The sequence below is a fragment of the Leptonychotes weddellii genome, chromosome 2 (assembly GCF_054177405.1).
Source record: "Leptonychotes weddellii isolate Sample4059 chromosome 2, ASM5417740v2, whole genome shotgun sequence".
Taxonomy (NCBI): Eukaryota; Metazoa; Chordata; class Mammalia; order Carnivora; family Phocidae; genus Leptonychotes; species Leptonychotes weddellii.
In genome coordinates, this window is record NC_138370.1 from 114,330,383 (window position 1) to 114,349,734 (window position 19,352).

At 37.4% G+C, this 19,352-nt stretch overlaps 2 protein-coding genes across 2 annotated transcripts in view; one reads left to right on the forward strand and one right to left on the reverse strand.

Annotated features, from left to right (window-relative positions):
• Nucleotides 1-11,801: 11,801 nt before the first annotated feature.
• NUDT9 (nudix hydrolase 9) lies at nucleotides 11,802-18,528 on the reverse strand. The gene is made up of 4 exons (XM_081812193.1): nucleotides 17,818-18,528; nucleotides 16,082-16,228; nucleotides 13,392-13,476; nucleotides 11,802-12,312 (listed from the first exon to the last, which is right to left on the reverse strand). Exons 2-4 carry the CDS (start codon nucleotides 16,223-16,225, stop codon nucleotides 12,134-12,136), a joined length of 408 nt encoding a protein of 135 aa, XP_081668319.1. The 5' UTR covers nucleotides 16,226-16,228; nucleotides 17,818-18,528; the 3' UTR covers nucleotides 11,802-12,133.
• Nucleotides 17,952-19,352, forward strand: part of LOC102744364 (estradiol 17-beta-dehydrogenase 11) — a 27,070-nt gene continuing 25,669 nt past the window's right edge. The window contains exon 1 of the mRNA XM_081812871.1: nucleotides 17,952-18,011. Coding sequence (XP_081668997.1) covers nucleotides 17,952-18,011 — 60 coding nt within the window. The remainder of the gene's footprint in view (nucleotides 18,012-19,352) is intronic.

Sequence of the window (19,352 nt, forward strand, 5' to 3'; positions counted from 1 at the left end):
TGATAAATATTATTTAATAATAGAAAATTTTAGAACCTTAAATTTTCTGTCCACTAAGTCTCCCTTGTATATTGCTGCCCTAGATGATATATTGTGGATGCACTTTAATATTCTTGGTAGTCACAATTTTTAATTGTGGTTTGTTTGTAATAAAGACATTGCTCTAATCCCAACCAAGGAGATGAAGTTATTTTCTCAGTCATCAGTCTTTAAGCCCTATCTCTGTGTGAGATACTTTAGAAAAAGTTCGACTTCTAGTCTGAAACCATTTATTCAGTTTAGCTTTAAATCTTGTGACTCATATTGCCCATGACCATAAAGGCATTAGTAATATGGCTTAAATACTAGATAGGCGTACAGATTCTAGAAGATCACACTGCTCCTTGACTTCTTTGCTCCGAGGGCCATTTGAAGCAAAGGTAATTAAAAAGACATACGGTATATTCTGGGCTGATTCTATTGCACTAGGTAAAAGAAGGTAAAATTTTCTCGTGTTGGGTAATTTATGATTTCTAGCAAGCCCACTTATCAAAGAAGAAAATTCAAGGGTTTCGATCCTGAAGGAAGAAAAGTCCAAAGGAGAAACCTGAAAAAGAAGAGAAAGGTAGATAAGTTGCCTAATTCAGGCAAAGTAAAATAGCATGAAGATAAGTCATAGTTGAGTTTAAAATATATATAAAATAGTTGAAGAGTGACTTTTATAAAGAGATTATACCTTGCTTCAGATGCTGGTGACAAGTCTTATGAAGAATGTGATGAATTTGATTTTCTTTCAAAATTCAATTCCAGAGTACAGTGGTTTGGTTTGAAACCCACATGGTAAGTTAATTTGAATTAAATGTGATTTAAGACCATAAAAATGCTTGCGTTCAGAATCTGCTGGCCAGTAAAGACCACACTGATTTCCTTTTTTGAATTTACTCATATTTACTAGTATTGTGCTATTCTCTACCAATCCACTGTGCCTTACAAGATTTTTCCCCTATCGTTTTCTTCTTGAGAAATTATAATTGTCAGTAACAGCATCCAGACTATGTGAAAGTCTAGTAAGTCTCATGTGGGTAGAAGCTTGAGGTAGATTTATTTGTATATTATATAAGAAATCTCATTTGAGGGGTACCTGGGTTAAGCATCTGCCTTCGGCCCAGGACATGATCCCAGGGTCCTGGGTTCGAGCCCTGTATCAGGCTTTCTGCTCAGTGGGGAATCTGCTTCTCTCTCTCTCTCTCTCTCTCTCTTTCTCTCCCTCTCTCCCTCCCTCCCTCCCCACTGCTCGCTTTCTCTCAAATAAATAAAATATTAAAAAAAAAAAAAGAAATCTCATTTGAGCCAGTGGTGATATGTCCGCAATACTAAGCATGATGCAACACTGGTGTTTAAAGATTGGTGGGTAGAGGTCACAAATTCAAATAACTTCAGGGACCAAACAGCTATAGGTTAAACTGTGAGATTATAAGGAAGAGTAGGAATTGTATGCAATGTTATGAGCCCAAGAATGTATGTCTTGTCTGAAGGCATTCAAAGTTTTTTAAAGCACTGTTCTAGGCTTACAAAACTTAAATCTGGAGGCAGAATTTAGCTTGACCACTATTTCAACAGCTCTAAGGAAACAGCCTCTTTACAACAGAAATAGGACTTAGAAAAAACTAAAAATGATCTTCTAACCCTTCAATTCCAGACTCTTCCTTCAGAATGCAATTTCTCATCTTGGCTGGCCTTTTGAGCATTGCCACTGCTCTGCCCATCCCTGTGAGTACACCTCCTCCATTGTCCACTCCATTTCCATTCTGGAGACAGTATTTCTGGGCTAGGAAGCCTTTCCTGTATCTTTTCATTTCACAGAAGAGAAAGGTAGAGTCCAGGAAAGTTGTAGAATCAGGAATTTATCACTTGTCCTCACCCAGTAGTCTTCCCAGGACAAATCTCAGTCCCACGTGCCATCTGCTAACTGGGTGACCTTGAGCAAGGAGCTGACCCATGGCTTCTCAGTCTGTAAAATGAGTCATAAGAATGACCTCAGAGTAGTGCAAAGATAACAAAAATACATCTGAAGCACATAAGAGTCCTGACTGGAAAATAGGAAGCTCTCAAATAAATTTAGCCAGATGGAACCCTATTCCACAGTGACCTAAGTCTTAAGTATGCAGTTTGAATTGAGTTTCATTTATGATATCTTTACCCCAGTCCATCTCACGTTGACTACAGCTATGCCTTCCGCATCTATACCAATGAGATCTAGGAGTGTCATCTGTATCAGCTACAATCTGAATAAGTAGGACACCCAGTAGACAAGAAATCCTCTTTCCTGCACGTTTTGTAACCAAGGAGCTTTCAAAGTGAGGGAGCTTTCAAAATTTGTGTTTGGGGATACAAAATTTAAATTTACAGTACTATACTCCCTTCACTTTGAACTTCTAAACACTGAGAACTAAACTGAGAACACTGTTGACTCGAAGATAAAGAGGCATGCAACATGTAATTACTCTTAAGAAACGTAAATGAAAACATTCCAAAGTAAGTTTAAAGGCAAAAAGTACACCTTCTAAATCACTGAACAAAATTAATTCGACATTTCCCCATTAGATAGGCAACGCTTTTCATTTCAGAAGTGAAGGTACAGGGGCGCCTGGGTGGCTCAGTCGGTTAAGCGACTGCCTTCGGCTCAGGTCATGATCCCGGGGTCCTGGGATCGAGCCCCTCATCGGGCTCCCTGCTCAGCGGGAAGCCTGCTTCTCCCTCTCCCACTCCCCCTGCTTGTGTTCCCTCTCTCGCTGTCTCTCTCTCTGTCAAATAAATAAATAAAATCTTAAAAAAAAAGAAGAAGAAGAAGTGAAGGTGCACCACTGGTGGGCGTATTGCCGAATAGTGGCCTGTTACCTATTCTCATAAAATCTCTTTGTAACGAATACTGTATTGGCATATGTTGCTTCACCTTGTTGCTGTTGTTGTTTTACAAGCTTGAACAATTTGGAGGAAGTACCAGTGAACAGGTAAACTTCTCGTTGTATTTTCAAATACGGTGCTCATCATTTTTAAAGTTTACAGTTGTCTGAAATAACTGACATCATGTTTCTTTTTACAGAGATTTGGCTTTTACCCACCACCAGGACCACCATTTTTTCCTCAGATCCTGTTTCCCCCACCTCCGCCTCCCCAACTGCCTTTGGTAAACATGGGTTTGAGGAATCTCAAATTACAAAACATATGTATTACTTAGATGATGGCTATTAAATTTCCCAGATTTTCATACCCAAATATGAGGCTTTAAGAGCTTGCCAGGCATCAGCTCTTCACACCCCCGCCCTGCACAGCCTGTGGTGGAATGTGACAAGGGGCCAGAGGATTTCCCCCTCTGAATCATCAGTGACTTCTTCCAATTGCCATCAAAAAGGTGTTCATACTGAATTCCTTTGACTGTGGTGAGCCTAGGTGCTCTTCATGAAGAAAATACCTCTTTCAATACCTTTTTCCAAATCATCTTGCTGCTTTTTTTTTTTTTTTTTCCAGCTCTCTGTAACTTTTTCTCAGAGGTGAAACAATATAATTAGTTTACTCTTCCTGTTAGTTCCTCTCCAATGTCTTCTAATATCTAGAATCTTGTAACATTTGTAAATAAAGGCCAGAAGAGTGCTAAATACATAATAGAATTTCCTTCACTCTCTATGTAATACTTACACTCATACAGACAGGTAACATTCATTCGATTAATATTTACTGAGTGTCTACTGCATGGTAGGGTCTCTAGTGAGGGCTGGAAATACAAAAACTATAAGTTCACAATTGGATGAGAGAGAAATCTGTAAATGTAAAAATATAAGTTGATAAGTGCTTCTAGATGTAAATACATAGTTGACTTGGGCCGTGATCAAAGACTTCATTCACAGAGGAGAAGTGATTGGAGCCCAGTCCCAAGGGCTGAGGAGTGGGCGGGGCGCTGCAGGCAGAGGGAACTGCAAGTGTGTGGAATGGACCTGAGAACGACAGGACAATCTGGGCGAAGGATCAGGACAATCTGGGCGAAGGATCAGTACAATGAGGCTGTAACACAGACTGGAGATGTGTTACATTTGGACGGTATTTAAGCAATGATATTTTGAAAAGTTCACACACATTTTAAAATAGAATCTTGCTTGGGGCGCCTGGGTGGCTCAGTCGGTTAAGCGGCTGCCGTCGGCTCAGGTCATGATCCCAGGGTCCTGGGATCAAGTCCCGCATCGGGCTCCCTGCTCTGCGGGGAGCCTGCTTCTCCCTCTCCCTCTGCCTACTTGTGTTCTCTCTCTATCTCTCTGTCAAATAAATAAATAAAATCTTAAAAATAAATAAATAAAATAAAATAGAATCTTGCTTAACTTCTTGTCTACCACCTACTTTGAAAACAAACATGGTTTTGTATGATTTTTGTTTTATATCTAAATGTAATAAACACCTTTTTGCTTGTATTTAATTTCAAACTGTTTATATCACAACTTTAAGTAGGCTTTTGGAAATTTGTCACTGAAGTTACAGTACTCAATGGAACAGTCTTTAATGTTTTCACATATCCTGAATTTCTAAGTACTTGCATTTATCATTAATTGCTAATTAATTGCTAATTTTGGTTATAGTCAAGGCTAGAGCATTGTTTCCCTTTTCGTTTTCTGGCTGAAATTCAGTAAGATTTAAGTTTCTCTGTTAACATCTTAGGTAAATCCGTATGGCAACAAAGAATCACTAGTATTTGAAATGGAAACTTCCTTCCACCAGATGGCAGAGTAGTATTAAAATCAAAGAATAAACCACTATAGAGAAATTGGCAGATTCACAAGAACTATCAAGCCCATAAGACAGATTCCTTGGCTTTCGATTTGACTAATTAAGCCAAAAAAAAAAAAAAAGGCATACCTCTCGAGAGAAAAAAATAATTTAAAATCCCTTAGAATCTAAGCTCCACCAAGTAGAAAGTGGGCTCCTTTAAGAGCATATAATTGTTCAATAAGTACTGGATGGAGGATGGATGGATGGATGGATGGATGGATGAATGAGTTAATGAGAAAAAAAGCTAAAACAAAATTTTGTTTTATTCACAATTCACTTTCCCCCCTCTTTTTTTGTAGATTCCAATTCCTCTTCCTTTTCCTTTTCCTTTTGATCCAAATCAGGTAAGTATACTTAAAATGTCCTTTAAGAAAGTATTTAAATGAATACAAAACAAAAATTTGAAAATTCTTTAGATTTAATTGGAGAGAAACCTGATACCAAGGATTAATAGTCATCATTCTCTTTTGGACCTTCAGTTATTGGTATTTTATCTGGTTTGAGTCATTTAATGTACAAATCTCACATACCCTTGCAAACTGAACTACCTAAGACCTGAAACTTTCCTTGATCGTGTGGAAGGAACCCAGGAAACTAGTAGAAAAAGCATTTGAAGTCAAATAATCTAGGGATGCAAACTCTGCCATTTCATACTTTGGAGTGATCTTGAATTCCTTTGAGTTTTACTTTCTTCTAGATTATAAAATAATGAAAATGAATGATTTATAAAGTCCATTTCACCTCTAAAATCATATGCTTATATCTGCCATTAATGAGAGAAAAATGCATTCTTATTGAAATGGAATCCTTTGAACTGGATTTAAGATTATGGTCATGTTATAAAAGGATTATTTAAATTTTACTTTTGACAGGATTTTGCTGAATGGGAGGACAATTACATGTGATGAGATTGATTGAGTCACAAACCAAAAAATAAGTTGTGTATTTTATAGCATATTAAAACTAAATTTTTTAATGATACTCCTATTACAATGATAGGAAATGACATTATTAAGGTTTTCTTTCATAAAGAAGTGATCCTAAAATACAGTCTTTTTTCCAACCTAGTAGGCATAAGTTTAATGACCTTTTCAAAAAGTCCCTGCTGTGTTTGGATACCACAAAAGAAAATGTGGACTATATGCTTCCAGAGATAGTAGGTTTGGCGGGGGGGAAAGGGGGAGTTACTTAAAATATTAGTGAATATGATTCTTAATGACATAATTTTAGAAATGGAAGAATTCTAAAAAGCATGTTTTCATTAATCAAGCTAATATAAAATGTATAACATAGACAAGATAAACAAAATGCTGAATTACAACTCCTTATTTTATTACATTTTATTCTAGGTCCTGACACTTAATGATCTTATAATGGTAAATATATCTGCCCTGTTAATGTATAAAGTTCATAAAAATGTTACATGGAACTCCTTATATAAGATAGGCCAGTTCATCATGAAAATTACTATCTTTATGCTTTTTTTTTTTAAGATTTTATTTGACAGAGAGACACAGTGAGAGAGGGAACACAAGCAGGGGGGAGTGGGAGAGGGAAAAGCAGGCTTCCCACGGAGCAGGGAGCCTGATGCAGGGCTCGATCCCAGTACCCTGAGATCATGACCTGAGCCTAAGGCAGACGCTTAGTGACTGAGCACCCAAGCGCCCTGAAAATTACTATCTTTATTAGTCTAATTCATTTGGAAACAAAATAAAGCACAGCTGTTAAATTCAAAGCCAAAAACCAATCTCAATGCACGTGGACAGTTCTACATTCATTATTGAATTCATCCAAACTATGTATTGACAAAACAACCTCTTCCATCACTGATGTGGGTGAAAGTGAAGAGTTGAAAGACTTACAGAATAAACTGCTTTAGGAGAAATGAAATAGACTTGATTATTTCTTCACTAACAAGGCATTAGTATAAACACATAATACATTAAAAATTATCAAATCTGAATTCCAACAGATAATACTTTTTTAACTGAAATGCATGAATTCAACTTTTTAATGATGCCCTTTATTGATACAGTAAGTTAATCAGGATCTTAGTTTATGAAAACTCAGGAGAAATACTTGAGTGGAATTACAAAAGAAAACACTAAAAAATTCCATTTCCTCTAAAAACATACTTTTCATACTTAAACATTTTCTGAAATCAAGACAAAACTCACAACAGATACATATATTTATTCTAAGGGGATCTCCTTTTTCTTTAAAATGCAATCATTAACTAAGTGGTACATTTTACAGTTGGTGGTATCTTAGAATCAAGGACATGCATATTTTGTACAAATGTCAGAAACTTAGACCTAAATCATCTGTGTGCCTGAGGTAAAAATTTTCGGATTCGAGACTATTTAAAGCCAACCATCTTGAGCAATATTTATGCATCCCAGAACCTTGAGATCAAATAGCTTCTGAGTCTAATCAGTAAGAACTTAAGTCTCTTGAGTTGAAGTGCTAGTGCTCTCCCCACAATCCACTCTGTTTAAGCAACATTATAGTCCATTTCCAAATGGCAAACAATAAAAATTCTTGCATATTTCTAACTAAAAATGTTTTAGGAAACTATCTTCCATGATTAATTACTGATGATTACAAAAATAGCAAGTTCACCTCTACATCAAAACATGGCTGAAAGACCACCGGCCTGCAGTTGGAAAGCTTAGATTCTCATCTTACTTTTACAATTAAATTAGCTGTGTGACCATGGGAAAAAGTATAGTTTACCTCCAAAGTCTCTTCCAGTGAAAATACTGACTCCTCAGACACAGGACTCATTCAGGTTACCAGATCTGAACACTTAATACCTATTTATACTTTCTTTTATTGAACTTTTTAAAAGTATTATTGGCTGAGGCATCTGGCTGGCTCAGTCAGTAGAGCGTGTGACTCTTGATCTCGGGGTCGTGAGTTCGAACTCCACGTTGAGTGGCGAGATCAGTTAATAAAATCTTAAAAAAAAAAAAAGTGCTGTTGGCCGCAACCCATTGTGGGAAGAATTCTGACTGAATAACTTATAGAATTGCATCATCTTCATAGTCATAAGAATTTTTTTCTCCCAGTGATCCTAGTTAAGTCAGAAAGCAGGAAGAGGCCCCCTAAGAGAACAAACACTACCTCAGGTATCGCTCTTGCCTAAGAGAAAATTGGGACAGTGTTTAGCTTACATGTTCTTGCATATGTGCCGGGGTGGACAGCTCTGCAAATAGAGGGATTCGCCTTCTTTCAGTGGTCAATTCCTTGAGCAAGCTGCCAGTCTGTTAAAACATAAGGACCTGTGGAAGCTACAAAGCAGGACTCTTCCAGTGAAACGGGTTGTCTAAGCAGACCCTCAAAGCAAAGTAGTCATAGTTGTCCTAAAATTTTGGTTCAAGTATCATTCACATAGGGAGCTTGCATAATTTAAGAAACATAGCACTTGCCTGGATATGTACACAGCGAGTTTCTTAACCATTCACATCAAGTTCCTATCTTTCAGATATAGTGAATATAGTTACAAGAAAATAGTTACAAGGGAATAGTTTTTTGAATTAAGGAAATTTAAATCTAGATAGTGTATATTCATTTTAAAATCTTACATCATGTAAATAAAGCACTAAAAATGGAATTTTTCAACAAAAAGAAAGATTTTCATATAGAAAATATTTTAGCTTATATGTGGACTAAGTTAAAAAAATAAACCCACTGAGAGCTCTAGCACTGACCATTGACTTTTCTTCTTTCATAGTTAATCACTTCTATTTTGAACCAACGTGGGGTAAGTTCATATTAATTTTTAAGCTATTATAAACTACAAACCTATTTAATGGACTGATGAGTTTTTTTGGTTTTTTGGGTTTTTTTTTAGGGTTTCATTGGGGTAAGACTTTATTTCTATGATTCTATTGATAAAAGCAAGTGACATTTAATCTCAGGAAAGGTAAGGATAATTCTCCTGAACCATAAAAACATATGGCAGAGTCAAACCCAACTGACTTACCCAAATTAGAGCTCCTTAGTATCAGGCCATCAAAGGCCAGATGGGAGAAGTTAAGCGCTTTGTTGCAGAAAACCCAGTTGAAGATAAAATTTATCAGCACTTCCGGTGTAACAGAACCACATTATTTTCTACCTCCCAGTACACATGATTATACCAATACTAATCCATCAGCAGTAAAATAACCATAGGATGGGAGACATGAGTGGAAGCAAAGAAGAAATTATGGCAAAAATACCTTCATATAGTAACTATAATCTGTATTGTTTATTTTGGCAGAAATAATTCTCTCACTACTATGTCAGAAGTTATATACGGTGAGTAAAATCCCCACATATCTTTCAAGCACTATTATACATTTTAAAAATATTTTTATCTTAGGAGTTTAATAGTCTCAGGTCATGTCCATATTGATAAATTAATAGTTCGATGAAAGTGTACTGATGAAAGCAGGTAATTAATTAACCTACTTAAATGCTTTCTTCAAAGGATGTATTTTTAAATCAGTTTATTAAAACTTCACAAATATGTTAGAGTATAATACCAACCACCATTTCTTATACTGTAAGAAAATAGAGCATTTAACCTCTAAAAGTGGTTAGAATTTTCAAGTGCCCTCTTTAGCTACCAAATATTTAGGTTTTAGATAATTATGGTCTTATTATGTAAGTTCAGCATATGCTTCCGTTTGAGTTTGAAATGCTTTCAAAAGCTTAAGAACACCTGCTAGCAAGAAAAATATTGGTTGCTGTCATTTAGCCTTAAGATATTACCAAATAAACTGTCTCTGAGCCAAAATTTCAATTTCAACAATGCTAGCTACATCACACGTGGCCCTAAAGTCAAGTCGTAAACTCTAACTATATCACTATGGATAATGTGGGTACTCCTTAAGTAATATATAATCTTCCAAACAGCATGCTTAAAGTAACAAATCGTAAAAGCTTCATCACCTTAGTAAGGAACACAATACAGAACAGATTTAGGAACAAGGCAGACCAGGATTCAAATCCCAGCTCTGGCCCTTTCTGAATTAACCTTGGGACAATCTTTCTAAATATCATTTTCATCTGTGAAATGGAAATAATACCACCTAACTTCATAGGATTGTTGTTGAGGATTGAGTGATATCATGTAGATACTCAGTAAATGGATGTTATTACTATTTTGCTAAATATCTCCTTTAGACAAAAGTATTCCAAGAGTATTCCTGATACCTAAAATATAAGAAAAGCAAATATGGAGGTAATATCACCTAGTAATATAGGAGCAGATATTCCTCCAGAAATGTCTTAAACTAAAATTTTAATCTGGTTTTTCTTATTATAGATGATGCTGGCTATTTAAAACACTTATCAGAAGATCATCTACTTCTATCCTTCTATAGTTTATAGTAGTTTTATAATTCTGCATACTTTGTATATGTTCCAGAGAAAACTCCAAAATGCCATGAAGAATTTATTATCTATAGATCATGTGCTTTAGTCATTCTTTAAATAAAATGTATTATCTAATATCTTTTCTAATGTCAATGCAAATATTTCAACACTATTAGACATAAGTAAATGTTTACCTTCAGGGAATTGCTCAAACTTTCTCAAGAGCTTTAGTAAGCAGCTTCAATTTAAAGAATTCTATTCAGTGCCAGGAAAAAGCAATCTCTTCCTGCCAAAGAGTAAAAGTAGAATCCAAATCATTCATTCTAGGAGAAGGTCATCCTACCTATCACCTAATGAGCAGGTCATCCTGGTCAGCACAAGTCCCTTATTACATATCCAGGGACCAGGATTTTATGGATTTTAGAAAATTAGTACCATATTTAAACCTTGTAACTCTTCCAGAAGGGTCTGAAACATCCTGAAATCAAACATTCTAATGTTTCTCAGCAAAATTTACAGTCACAAGAATGGAGAGAAAGCTTCCTGTCAGTTCAGCTCAGGTTTACCACCAAAGTAGTTTTGACACTAATCTGGGGTTGGGGGGGGGAACCTTTTGATTTACCTTAGCCCAAGTTCTGTCCTCAAGCTACAGAGTAAACCTAATACCTTTCTCAAATATGTGAAGAAAGGGAAACACCATGTCTCTATCCCCTAAACTTCCTTTTCTTCAGATGCCCCATCTGTAGTCCAGCTGGAATGAAGGAATTATGATCGTCCCTACGTTAGGTTGACAGGACTAAATACCATGGGACTTTCCCAATAGATATCTTACAGCCAGAATGTGATACACATGCCCACTCAGACAAGTATTCTTTTCCTTCCTCTTCCCTGCTTCCAGAAGCACCTAGAACATCAACAACTCTTTCCTTTCCTCTGGGAATTATAATGTTAACAGTGGGCCTCTCAAAAACCTATTCCAATCCTTAACGTTCCCTTCCAAAAAAAAAAAAACTTTAACTCTCAAAGACCTCCCTGTCTCTCTCATTTCAATTCCTTTCTGAACATCTATTATGATACATGCAGTTACAGTGGTGAAATAAACAATCGATTTACTAATTTCCTGAACATATTTTAAATTCAGAATTTTTGAAAAGTGAGAACATGAGCTCTTGTTCATTCATCTTGATCTTTATTGACTAAAAGAGTGACTGAGGGGCGCCTGGGTGGCTCAGTTGTTAAGCGTCTGCCTTCGGCTCAGGCCACCGAGCCCCACATCGGGCTCCCTGCTCCGCGGGAAGCCTGCTTCTCCCTCTCCCACTCCCCCTACTTGTGTTCCCTCTCTCACTGTGTCTCTCTCTGTCAAATAAATAAATAAAATCTTTAAAAAAAAAAGAGTGACTGAAATTTCCTCAAAACACTGATGACTCTAAAGTCAAGAATACATAAGGTTTCCATTTTGAAATCAGCTTCAGCAAGATCACATAAAACAAAATATGAAGCAAATAATTTAAAGATAAATTAGACAATGGTGGTGCTCCTCCTAAAGGAGCCTGATGTGGCAGGAACATCCTTCAGACACCAGTAGATCAATAGAAAAAAAAAAGAACAGAACTAAAAAATAAGAACTAGATGGAAAACAGAAGTTATGGGTGACCATAAATTTATCTTTATTCAGATTATGATTCTTCAAAGATCACCAGTTGTTTAGACTTGGTTTAAGCTCTGCTTAAATAGAATACATACAAAATGATTGTTTATATTTCTTTCGATCAGAAAGCAGAAAATTCTGTGTTGAATTTCACCATATTTACTAATTTTATTCTGATGCGAATAGAATAAATGCAAATAGCTTTGAAAGTGGATAAAATAATTTCCAAGTGACCGACCCTGCCCTCCTGTAGGATGAGCTCTGTGATACCGCCTTCTTTTCAGCACGCGCCCCTTTGCTGGCCTGTGGCTCCCACAGCAATGCGGGCTACAACCCGCGGCACTCAGTTCCAGAGTCCTCACTCCAGTGTGCATCTCGCTTCTCGGCCACGAGTTTGATAAATTGAGAGTGACTGCCATAAAGCTGGAGTTGATCACTGATGTCCACCCATTTCACTCTTCCAGCATCGTCTCCAGCTTCTAGGGTAAGGTTATCCATTATCTCACCTGTTACCAAAGAAAAAACATCACCAAGAAAAAGTAATCCATTTATTTATTTATTTTTCAGCATAATTCTATAGATTCAAGTATTCCTATTAAAAATAGTCTTAAATCATCATTGTATTAGGTGGCCCAGTCAATTAAAAACTAGAATGTTCCAAATTTTTCCAGATGCCCAAATTTTAACCAAGTTCCTAATTTTTTTTAAAAAAAGATTTTATTTATTATTTATTTGAGAGAGAGAGAGAGCACAAGCAGGAGGGAGGGCAGAGGGACAAGCACACTCCGTGCTGAGTGCTGAGCCCAACGTCAGGCTCGATCCTAGGACCCTGAAATCATGACCTGAGGTGAAGTCAGACACTTAACTTAGCTACCCAGGCACCCCCAAGTTCCTAAATTTTAAGTAGAGGTACCAATAAGGGAACTTTTCCCTTTAAGAAGAATATTAGCCTTAAAAAAAAAAAAAAAGAGTTCATATTAAATAAGTATGAAAACTTATGTCAAAATAAATTCTAAGGGCTCCTGGGTGGCCCAGTCATTAAGCGTCTGCCTTCGGCTCAGGTCATGATCCCAGGTCCTGGGATCGAGCCCCGCATCGGGCTCCCTGCTCCACAGGAAGCCTGCTTCTCCCTCTCCCATGCCCCCTGCTTGTGCTCCCTCTCTCACTGTTTCTCTCTCTGTCAAAAAATAAATTTAAAAAATCTTTAAAAATAAATAAATAAATTCTAGAGGGATTAGAGATTTAAATGTAAAAAAAATAAAACCATCATTGGCAACTCATTTTACACTCTTAAGGTAAGTGGATCTTTCTAAGCATGACCCCAAACCAGAAACCATAAATGAAAATATTTATAATTATATTTACAGATAAATAAAAATATATTTATTAAAATAATTATAACTATCAAAAAATTAAAAGTAACGCTCTCAATCACTATTGGGAATGAAAATGGCGTATTTCTGGAAGACAATTTGGCCAAGCTATCAAGAGCTTTGAAAAAGCAAATTCTCTTTGATGAGCAGTCATTCCACAAATATCAGAGTGCCTCTTATCCAGTCGGTTTAATAAACATAAGTCAGCTTACCTGTTTCATCATGGTAGTTCACAGCTTCTGTCTCCATCCATGCATTATCAGTGTTTCGAGGATCATCAACATATCCCTTATATATCTATTTTTAAAAGGAGGCAGAAAAAAAGTGTAGAATGAACACAAATGGGTAGAGCAGATGGATGTTTCCTTCATTAGAATCAGAAATATAAATATCCTGTTGCAAAACAGTGTGCATATAATTAACATTACTTAACTGTACATTAAAAATAGTTAAAATGGTAAATTATATGTTACTTATTTTTTACCACAGTAAGAAAAAAGTGCCAAGCTCAAATTGTCAGGAGGCAATAATTAAGCATTTACTTAGGATCAAAGAACTGCAATTCAGAGTATACAGATTTGGGTAGCAACCCAGTGTCCCACTAGGGAACAAAGTCAGGAGTTTTTATTTTTTTATTTTTAAAGATTTTATTTATTTATTTGACAGAGAGAGACAGTGAGAGAGGGAACACAAGCAGGGGGAGTGGGAGAGGGAGAGGGAGAAGCAGGCTTCCCGCCGAGCAGGGAGCCTGATGTGGGGCTTGATCCCAGGACCCTGGGATCATGATCTGAGCCGAAGGCAGATGCTTAACGACTGAGCCACCCAGGTGCTCCAAGTCAGGGTTTTTTTAAAGATAGAAAGAGAATGCTTGTAGAAGTTGTCTACAAGGAATTTTGACTGGCGTTGGTACAGAAAACCAATCGTGGCTGAATATAATTGGTTGCTAAGGCTATCACTAAGCAAGTCTGTTCTTTAGCAAGTTGCAGGAATTTGTGTAGAGTCTTTGGAGTATTTGTGGTTTGGCCCAATTTAAAAGTTCAGGGCTCCACCTGGTGAGGAAATGTATAAGGCCCACCTCCCTAAAGGCCTCTTAGCTCCATTTTAAAACCCCTTGACATAACTGACTCCATTATTTCACCTTTCATAGAAGAAATGTAAACATCATAGAACCTTTTTCATGTAGCATTCCATATGCTTGTTTTAAATTTCCCAGGAAACGGGCGCCTGGGTGGCTCAGTTGGTTAAGCGACTGCCTTCGGCTCAGGTCGTGATCCTGGAGTCCCGGGATCGAGTCCCGCATCGGGCTCCCTGCTCGGCGGGGAGCCTGCTTCTCCCTCTGACCCTTCCCCCTGTCATGTGCTCTCTGTCTCTCTCATTCTCTCTGTCTCAAATAAATAAATAAAATCTTTAAATTTCCCAGGAAACAATACTGTCCAGAACCACTTGAGTCAGCTTTAAAATTCACAAAACCCTCAGAGTGCCTGGGTGGCTCAGTTGGTTAAGCGTCTGACTTTTTTTTTTTTTAAAGGTTTTATTTATTTATTTGACAGAGACAGAGAGAGAGACAGCACAGCAGGGGGAGCAGCAGACAGAGGGAGAAGCAGGCTTCCCGCGGAGCAGGGAGCCCGATGCGGGGCTCCATCCCAGGACCCCGGGACCCGACCCGAGCCGAAAGCAGACGCTCAACGACTTAGCCACCCAGGCGCCCCATGCGTCTGACTCTTGATTTCAGCTCCGGTCATGATCTCAGGGTTGTGGGACTGAGCCCTGTGTTGGGCTTCACGCAAAGCGTGGAACCTGCTTAAGATTCTCTCTCTCCCTCTGCCCCTTCTCCCACCTCCCACCCCCTCGTGTGAAAATAAAAAATTCACAAAACCCTCAACTCCACAGACTTTAATTTCATAATTTGGGAACAGTCATATTTGGGCCATATGACTTTTTTAAAGGCTCTATAAGTACATTTCTATTTTAGTAATTTCTGTAATTATGGTTTCAGACATACAAATATTCTTTTAGTTATAAAGAGATCTATAAATAAATTTAGTAAAGACTAATATTTAAGCTATTATTAATACATGAAAAGATTTGGATCTAGCCATCTAACACAAATGTGACCAAAAACCTAAACATAAATAAGAAATCCTAATTCTAGAAAGAAAACAAAGCAAGTGGAACATAAGCCAGCATAAAAGACAAGAAACTCAGTCCTTTTTCTTATCATCAGTATACATATACCTTATAAGGTGATTTTTTAAATCACAAAGGGTATGTAGACAAAACAGACATAAGACTTAAATGGTTATCAACCAGAAAAACTCTGAATAACATAACTTAAAATATAAGTGTCCTTGCAAAGAGCTAAATTCATGTAATTTTTTTTTTAAAGGTTTTCTGATGGATGGGTAAACTCAGGGTCACATTAGCTCACATCTAGTCCAAAGAAAAACTCAGAGGATAAAAATGTATTCTAATGTAACTGACCTAAAGTTGGGCTATAAAACTTTAAATAGAACTCTATTTACAGTGAAGATCTACTAGAATTTAAGTTGTTTTTATTTTTTTTTAAAGATTTTATTTATTTGACAGAGAAAAACACAGCGAAGAGAGGGAACACAAGCAGGGGGAGTGGGAGAGGGAGAAGCAGGCTTCCCACTGAGCAGGGAGCCCGATGCGGGGCTCGATCCCAGGACCCTGAGATCATGACCTGAGCCGAAGGCAGACACTTAACAACTGAGCCACCCAGACGCCCCTAGAATTTAAATTGTTTTCATGAATATGTATTTCAAATACATAGGTAGTTCACTTTATTCAGAGAATAATCTACCAGATATCCAGGTGAACTTTTAAATAATTTTCACTAATCCATGGGGCTAAATCCTTCAGAGGAACCACCATTTCTTACCACTAGATGTTCCTGGCTGAAGAGTTTGTGCAACTGTTCCTCTAATTCTCTCTTTTCCGCACTGGATTTCTGTAAGGAGTTGAGAGCTTCTTCACCAAACTCTCTTTTAAGTGTAGCACTAATCTTCTCTCCTGGATCCACCATCCCCTAACAGTCACATTTTTGTTTAAGAAAAAGAAAAAGTAATATGCTTTAACTCATGCAACAAATATTTACTGGGTGATACAGTACACATTTATTGTTCTTTCTGCCCATAATCATGATCCCCATTCTCCTGTGGTATGTTCTTCTGTAAACCATTTGATTCTAGTAGAAGCAGCCAGTCAGGGTATTTCATGTATTTGATCACAGTAATTGGTCCAAGGTTAGCCTATGGTAAACTGAGCCATTCAGACTCCTTTCCTGATACCTTCCAAACTCCAGCTAAGGAAGGAAGGCCTGGAGGCAAGAAAGAATACAGCAAGCTAATACTTCCTCATTGCTCATTCCAATCCATTTTTATCCTACAAAGAAAAAAACCATTCTTGCAGATAGCAGTATATGTATAAAAGTCATCTTCTTATCAAACTATCTCCATTTCATATGGCATAAAATAGGAAACCCTCTGTTGCTAAAAAATTTTAAAAATTAAAAAAAAAAAAAAAAAAAAAACCCTCTGTTGGGGGCGCCTGGGTGGCTCAGTTGGTTTAAGCATCTGCCTTCAGCCCAGGTCATGATCCCGGGGTCCTGGAATAGAGCCCCGTGTCAGGCTCCTTGCTCAGCGGGGAGTCTGCTTCTCCCTCTGCCCCTGTCTCTCTTGCTCTCTCTCTCTCTGTCAAATAAATAAATAAGGGGCACCTGGGTGGCTCAGTCATTAAGCATCTGCCTTCAGCTCAGGTCATGATCCCAGGGTCCTGGGATCGAGCCCTGCATCGGGCTCCCTGCTCCGCGGGAAGCCTGCTTCTCCCTTTCCCACTCCCCTTGCTTGTGTTCCCTCTCTCGCTGTGTCTCTCTCAAATAAATAAATAAAAATCTTAAACAAAATCTTAAAAAGCAAAACAAAATTAAAAAAACCTCTGTTGCACAAACACCCATTTTAAAATGCCACTTCAAATATACACTGACATGAATGCAAAAACAGTCCACTATTCCTGATATTATGGAAACTTTTAAAACTACAAGGAACAGTAAGTAATAAAAGTTATCTTTTTTTATGTCTAAAGTTATCAGAATTCAACAAAACAATGCTAACAGTTTTACTCTGGATTTGGAGTAGAGGTTGAAGTCTGAAATGGGATCCAACATTTATGAGGTGCTTTATATGCTATTGCTAGCAATCCTATGAAGCAGATACCATTATCTTTATCTTAAAGAGATAAAGATATCTTAACGACTGAGCCACCCAGATGCCCAAGATAAAGATATCTTAAAGAGAAGAATCTGAACTCCAAATCTTCAGCTCAAAGTGCAAAGGCCAGGATACAAACCTATGTCTAACTCCAAAGTCCATGTTCTTTTCCAAGGGTTTTATAATTAGACTCAAAGTCTAACAACTTTGATGCATTACCTTACACTTGTTATTGACAATGAGACTTCATTACAGTGATGAATGACAAAAGAATTACTAATTGAAGTGGAGAGGAATGGAAAATAAATGAAGGATCAAGATCCACACACAATAAATAATCTTGCAGCAAATGAAGCAACTAAGAAGGACTTAAAACATTAATTTGATTTTATTTTAGTTCTTTTCTTACCCCTGGGATTGCCCATTCTCCACAGTCTTTCCTTTTTATTGCCACAAACTGTAAGATGTTTTTCCCAGAAACGGGGTGGGTGATTTTATTTCCACTTCCATCCCTTTTCCACCTGTAAATAGTAATATAAAATCATGACGGATTTAGAACAAAGAAAAGGACCTGTCTCAAGTTTAAGACAAAGTTACAAAGATGTATTTTTCTTTATAACAAGACTATATATAAGTTTACCTCAAATCAGCTAGTTTTACCAGAAAAATATTTTGTAATAGAAACATTTGGTATTTAGCACTATTACAAACCAAGTCAGGTATCTACTTTCTATAAAAGATACTGTATTCTCTGTAATAAAAATTCAGAATATAAATAGTTTTTACTACTTAAAGTACTGTCAAAAAAAGAAGTTTAAAAGCCAAACAGAATTTAGAGACAGGGGTGTAAACTTAAGAAACAGTCCAAGGACCTTTTTTAAGAATCACAACTAGTGTAGGGGCACCTGGGTGGCTCAGTCAGTTAAGTGTCCGACTCTCGATTTCAGCTCAGGTCATGATCTCAGGGTCCTGGGATCGAGCCCTGCATTGGGCCCGCACTCAGCGCAGAGTCTGCTTGTCCCTCTCCCTCTGCCCCTTCTCCCCCACTCTTGCTCACTCTCTCAAATGAATAAAATCTTCAAAAAAAATTTTTTTAAATAAATAAATATCAAGGTGATGGTTCCTTTCAGAATGCACTTCTTCTAACCATATCCTCTTTCCCAGATGCTGATACATCTCCCCTTTCCCTTCTCTACCCCCACCATAACCACCCCAACACCCAATTTTAAGAATTGTTCTAATACTATCTTAGGCAAAGATAAAGACTTTGAACTTCCAGTACTAAACCAAAAAAGAAAGCCTAGTACCTAATCACTGCTTTGCATCAGATTCAATGAAATAAATGAGGTTTTTTTTAAGATTTTATTTATTTATTTGAGAGAGAGACAGATAGTGACAGAGACAGAACACAATCAGGGAGGAGAGGGAGAAGCAGGCTCCTGCTGAGCAGGGAGCCTGATGTGGGGCTCAAATCCCAGGACCCCCGAGCCAAAGGCAGATGCTTAACCGACTAAGCCACCCAGATGCCCCTAAATAAATGAGTTTAAATAGGAGTTTCCAAATTTCTTTATATAGTGGCTGACTACCAGTTCTATCCCATAATTCCTGCCTGAATGTGCTCAGAGTCTAGTTGTGGAGCTAGACATGTAAGTGAACGAATTATAAGAGAGAAAGACAGTTTGAGGAGTACAATAACTAGAAATGAAAGAATAATTAGTACAAGAAGACAGCATCGGTTTTTTTTTTTTTTTTTTTGGAACAAGAACCAAGTTTATTTGTTCATTTCTTGCACTTGAAGTATTCCTCGATGACATCCTTCGCCTGAGACTCTTTGCCATAGTCCTTAACCACCACACAACTGCAACCAACCACTTTACGGGGTTTTCCCTCTCTGTCAATTTTACAGAGGCCTACCCATTCCCCTAGTTTCTTGTTGTCATCAAC